At 42.1% G+C, this 6,150-nt stretch overlaps 1 protein-coding gene across 1 annotated transcript; it reads left to right on the plus strand.

Annotated features, from left to right (window-relative positions):
* Positions 1-4,147: 4,147 nt before the first annotated feature.
* LOC308161816 (uncharacterized protein) lies at positions 4,148-5,915 on the plus strand. The gene is made up of 2 exons (XM_080535895.1): positions 4,148-4,410; positions 4,660-5,915. The coding sequence occupies exons 1-2, from the start codon at positions 4,164-4,166 to the stop codon at positions 5,001-5,003; spliced, it is 591 nt and encodes a 196-aa protein (XP_080392021.1). The 5' UTR covers positions 4,148-4,163; the 3' UTR covers positions 5,004-5,915.
* Positions 5,916-6,150: the final 235 nt, after the last annotated feature.

The raw sequence follows: 6,150 nt of genomic DNA on the forward strand, positions 1-6,150 counted from the left end.
CACCGAATGAACCAGACACAATCATTGTTGTCCAGTCAGCAAGTGATGAGGGAAGGGACAAAGATGACCCTGGTTCCTATCACAGTACCGAGGCGGAGATGGATCCCAATGACCCAATAAAAGGTTTTGTTGGTCAAATCTTTTTTAGTTAAATTAGACCATTTTACTTCTAATATCAATTTGATATTGAGGCATCAATTAACCTCATTTTCTCTGTTACTCTCTGTTTGATATTAGAGATCTTTAATGGAAAATGGTGAACCAGTCCACTATTCAGTAGTGTTTGTTTTGACTGACTGTCAGTGTATCTCACAATACTCGTTATTAATCTTCCTCTCATGTTCGTTTGTGTTGCTTGTTCTGTGTTCTATGTTTCAGTACCAGAGACAGACGAGGACATGACTGAGGACAAGGCTGAGGACAAGGCTGAGGACAAGGCTGAGGACAAGACTGAGAAAAAAGACCAGATGACAAGCATTGAAACACAAGCTCCTCCAGTCATAAACTACCAGCAACCAGACAGCCCTGAGTCTCAGGATTCACGGAATGAACCAGACACAATCATTGTTGTCCAGTCAGCAAGTGATAAGGGAAGGGACAAAGATGACACTGTTTCTTATTACGGTACCAAGGAGGAGATGGATCCCAATAACCCAATAAAAGGTTTTTTTTGTCTAATCTTTTTTAGTTAAATAAGTCCATTTCACTTCTATCCCCATTTGATACGGAGGCATCAATTAACCTCATTTTCTCTGCTACTGTCTGTTTGATAGTAGAGATCTTATATGCAAAATGGTGAACCAATCCACTATGCAGTAGTGTTTGTTTTGACTGACATTTCAGTGTATCTCACAATACTCATTATTAATCTTCCTCTCATGTTCGTTTGTGTTGCTTGTTCTGTGTTCTATGTTTCAGTACCAGAGGCAGACGAGGACAAGGCTGAGGACAAGGACAACACTGAGGACAAGGCTGAGGACATGGACCAGAGGACAAACATTGAAACAGAAGCTCCTCCAGTCGTAAACGACCAGCAACCAGACAGCCCTGAGTCTCAGGATGACACTGGTTCCTATCACCGTACCGAGGCGGAGATGGATTCCAACAACCCAATACAAGGTTTTGTTGGTCCAATCTTTTTTAGTTAAATAAGACCATTTTACTTCTATACCAATTTGATATTGAGGCTTCAATTAACCTCATTTTCTCTGCTACTGTCTGTTGGATATTAGAGATATTTAATGCAAAATGGTGAACCAGTCCACTATTCAGTAGTGTTTGTTTTGACTGACTGTCAGTGTATCTCACAATACTCATTATTAATCTTCCTCTCATGTTCGTTTGTGTTGCTTGTTCTGTGTTCTATGTTTCAGTACCAGAGGCAGACGTGGACAAGGCTGAGGATAAGAACATGGCTGAGGACAAGACTGAGGACATGGCCAATACTGAGGACAAAGACAAGACTGAGGACAAGGACAAGACTGTGAAAAAAGACCAGATGACAAGCATTGAAACAGAAGCTCCTCCAGTCATAAACGACCAGCAACCAGCCAGCCCTGAGTCTCAGGATTCACGGAATGAACCAGACACAATCATTGTTGTCCAGTCAGCAAGTGATAAGGGAAGGGACAAAGATGACACTGTTTCTTATTACGGTACAGAGGCGGAGATGGATCCCAATGACCCAATAAAAGGTTTTTTTTGTCTAATCTTTTTTAGTTAAATAAGTCCATTTCACTTCTATCCCCATTTGATACGGAGGCATCAATTAACCTCATTTTCTCTGCTACTGTCTGTTTGATAGTAGAGATCTTTAATGCAAAATGGTGAACCAGTCCACTATGCAGTAGTGTTTGTTTTGACTGACATTTCAGTGTATCTCACAATACTCATTATTAATCTTCCTCTCATGTTCGTATGTGTTGCTTGTTCTGTGTTCTATGTTTCAGTACCAGAGACAGACGAGGACAAGGCTGAGGACAAGACTGAGGACGAGGACAAGACTGAGGACAAGGCTGAGGACAAGGACATGGCTGAGGACAAGGACAAGACTGAGGACAAGGACAAGGCTGAGGACAAGGACAAGACTGAGAAGAAAGACCAGATGACAAGCATTGAAACAGAAGCTCCTCCAGTCGTAAACGACCAGCAACCAGCCAGCCCTGAGTCTCAGGATTCACCGAATGAACCAGACACAATCATTGTTGTCCAGTCAGCAAGTGATGAGGGAAGGGACAAAGATGACACTGGTTCCTATCACCGTACCGAGGCGGAGATGGATCCCAACAACCCAATACAAGGTTTTGTTGGTCCAATCTTTTTTAGTTAAATAAGACCATTTTACTTCTATACCAATTTGATATTGAGGCATCAATTAACCTTATTTTCTCTGTTACTCTCTGTTTGATAGTAGAGATCTTTAATGCAAAATGGTGAACCAGTCCACTATGCAGTAGTGTTTGTTTTGACTGACTGTCAGTGTATCTCACAGTACTCATTATTAATCTTCCTCTCATGTTCGTATGTGTTGCTTGTTCTGTGTTCTATGTTTCAGTACCAGAGACAGACGAGGACATGGCTGAGGACAAGGACAAGGCTGAGGACAAGGCTGAGGACAAGGCTGAGGACAAGGACATGGCTGAGGACAAGGACAAGGCTGAGGACAAGACTGAGGACAAGGCTGAGGACGAGGACAAGACTGAGGACAAGACTGAGGACAAGGCTGAGGACAAGACTGAGGACAAGGCTGAGGACAAGGACAAGGCTGAGGACAAGGACAAGGCTGAGAAAAAAGACCAGATGACAAGCATTGAAACAGAAGCTCCTCCAGTCGTAAACTACCAGCAACCAGACAGCCCTGAGTCTCAGGATTCACCGAATGAACCAGACACAATCATTGTTGTCCAGTCAGCAAGTGATGAGGGAAGGGACAAAGATGACCCTGGTTCCTATCACAGTACCAAGGACGAGATGGATCCCAATGACCCAATAAAAGGTTTTGTTGGTCCAATCTTTTTTAGTTAAATAAGACCATTTTATTTCTATACCAATTTGATATTGAGGCATCAATTAACCTTATTTTCTCTGTTACTCTCTGTTTGATAGTAGAGATCTTATATGCAAAATGGGGAACCAATCCACTATGCAGTAGTGTTTGTTTTGACTGACTGTCAGTGTATCTCACAATACTCGTTATTAATCTTCCTCTCATGTTCGTTTGTGTTGCTTGTTCTGTGTTCTATGTTTCAGTACCAGAGACAGACGAGGACATGGCTGAGGACAAAAACAAGACTGAGGACAAGGACAAGACTGAGGACAAGGACAAGACCGACGACAAGACTGAGGACAAGGCTGAGGACATGGCTGAGGACAAGGACAAGGCTGAGGACAAGGCTGAGGACAAGGCTGAGGACAAGGACAAGACTGAGAAAAAAGACCAGATGACAAGCATTGAAACAGAAGCTCCTCCAGTCGTAAACTACCAGCAACCAGCCAGCCCTGAGTCTCAGGATTCACCGAATGAACCAGACACAATCATTGTTGTCCAGTCAGCAAGTGATAAGGGAAGGGACAAAGATGGCCCTGGTACCTCTCACGGTACCAAGGAGGAGATGGATCCCAATGACCCAATAAAAGGTTTTGTTGGTCCAATCTTCTTTAGTTAAATGAGACCATTTTACTTCTAATATCAATTTGATATTGAGGCATCAATTAACCTCATTTTCTCTGTTACTCTCTGTTTGATATTAGAGATATTTAATGGAAAATGGTGAACCAGTCCACTATGCAGTAGTGTTTGTTTTGACTGACTGTCAGTGTATCTCACAATACTCATTATTAATCTTCCTCTCATGTTCGTTTGTGTTGCTTGTTCTGTGTTCTATGTTTCAGTACCAGAGGCAGACGAGGACAAGGCTGAGGACAAGGACAAGGCTGAGGACAAGGACATGGACAAGACTGAGGACAAGGACATGGACAAGACTGAGGACAAGGACATGGACAAGACTGAGGACAAGGACATGGACAAGACTGAGGACAAGGACATGGACAAGACTGAGGACAAGGCTGAGGACAAGGACAAGACTGAGGACAAGGCTGAGGACATGGACAAGACTGAGGACAAGGACAAGACTGAGGACAAGGAAATGACTGAGGACAAGGACATGGCTGAGGACAAGGCTGAGGACAAGGACAAGGCTGAGAAAAAAGACCAGAGGACAAGCATTGAAACAGAAGCTCCTCCAGTCATAAACGACCAGCAACCAGCCAGCCCTGAGTCTCAGGATTCACAGAATGAACCAGACACAATCATTGTTGTCCAGTCAACAAGTGATGAGGGAAGGGACAAAGATAACACGGGTACCTCTCACGGTACCAAGGAGGAGATGGATCCCAATGACCCAATAAAAGGTTTTGTTGGTCAAATCTTTTTTAAATCTTTCCTTCTATACCAATTTGATATTGAGGCATCAATTAACCTCATTTTCTCTGTTACTCTCTGTTTGATATTAGAGATCTTTAATGCAAAATGGTGAACCAGTCCACTATTCAGTAGTGTTTGTTTTGACTGACATTTCATTTCAGTGTATCGCACAATACTCATTATTAATCTTCCTCTCATGTTCGTATGTGTTGCTTGTTCTGTGTTCTATGTTTCAGTACCAGAGGCAGACGAGGACATGGCTGAGGACAAGGACAAGGCTGAGGACAAGGACAAGGCTGAGGACAAGGACAAGGCTGAGGACAAGGCTGAGGACAAGGACAAGGCTGAGGACAAGGACAAGGCTGAGGACAAGGCTGAGAACGAGGACAAGGCTGAGGATGAGGACAAGGCTGAGGACAAGGACAAGACTGAGAAAAAAGACCAGATGACAAACATTGAAACAGAAGCTCCTCCGGTCGTAAACGACCAGCAACCAGCCAGCCCTGAGTCTCAGAGTTCACCGAATGAACAAGACACAATCATTGCAAGTGATCACCAGGCAGCAGCCAGACACAGCTAGCATCACACACATCAGGTCCCAAACAGGACAGCGAATCAGACCAGCGCACGGACATCATCTGTCATCCTCTGCCACCCCAGGGCAGGCTCAGAGCCCGACAACACATACACCAGACCTGGAGGCTACGACTTTAAAGGCTCTATATGTGAGAAGACACTAATGAAGTTTGACTGTACTTGTTTAAACCTTAAACCTGGGTAGTAACATGTTGTCTGCTTGTGCAGAAAGAATACTGAAGTCAGAATGGATTGATGCAGCAGATGCAGCTCTCTTTTCGTTATTGTCAGAACTAGCTGTGATCTTTCTTTTTGTCTTCAATGAGTTTTGGGTTAGGGTTAGACAACTAGTTGATACACTAACTGTAACTTTGTAACTTTTATTTAATTGTAAGAAATATAAACCATTCCAACTGCAGTTCACATGCCCACCACAATAACATACATGTGCACAACAGTAAAACATTTTTTAAAATATAAATTGTCAAACAGATTTCTCATAGCTTTCAGACAAAATGCAAATGTCGGGCACCTTTTTGCAAAACAGTTAACTCTCGACACAAGACACACACATCTATTGAGTACATGTTCTGGATTCATTTGATTTACATTGAAAATCTTTCTTGATTGCTTGAGTATATTTATTTAAACAGTATTACACTTTTCAGAGCACGTTCGCCTATACATTTGCCAAATCAGCATATTTCTTATGCGAAATGCACTTAAACTCTCAAAGCTTAGAATGCAAAAACAGTAGCCACTAGCATCAAATGAAAAGTTCAATCTTCCATGCATTTCATAATGACACACTTAACTGTAATAGTAACTACAGTAGTGCCATCAATCTGCATTGCAGATTTGAAAACAAAGGTGTAAAACATCACCAGAGAATACACCAGTATATCAGTGTTGATTGTCTACCAAATACTAAATATGAGTACTTTATTTGGACATTTTATGATTTTTATTTTTTACTTTTGGAGCCCTAAAATTGAGGGAGTATGTTTAACATGTTGTACTTTCTAAATGGTAAACCCAATCTGAAAGAATTGAGAATCTCTACTTTGAATACTGTTTGAGACACTATTTACAGTGCAGAGAGCTGCTATCAGCTATTGTTCCGATTCTAGTCAAAGTCTTGTAAAATAAAC

This window comes from Nansenia antarctica, assembly GCF_963989245.1.
Source record: "Nansenia antarctica genome assembly, chromosome: 7".
Taxonomy (NCBI): domain Eukaryota; kingdom Metazoa; phylum Chordata; class Actinopteri; order Argentiniformes; family Microstomatidae; genus Nansenia; species Nansenia antarctica.

Bases quoted from the DNA above. Each gene is read 5' to 3' on its own strand.
- LOC308161816 (XM_080535895.1), top strand. From the start codon at position 4,164: ATGGCTGAGGACAAGGCTGAGGACAAGGACAAGGCTGAGAAAAAAGAC. The intron at 4,411-4,659 runs GTTTTGTTGGTC...TCTATGTTTCAG, and splicing joins TCCCAATGACCCAATAAAAG to TACCAGAGGCAGACGAGGAC.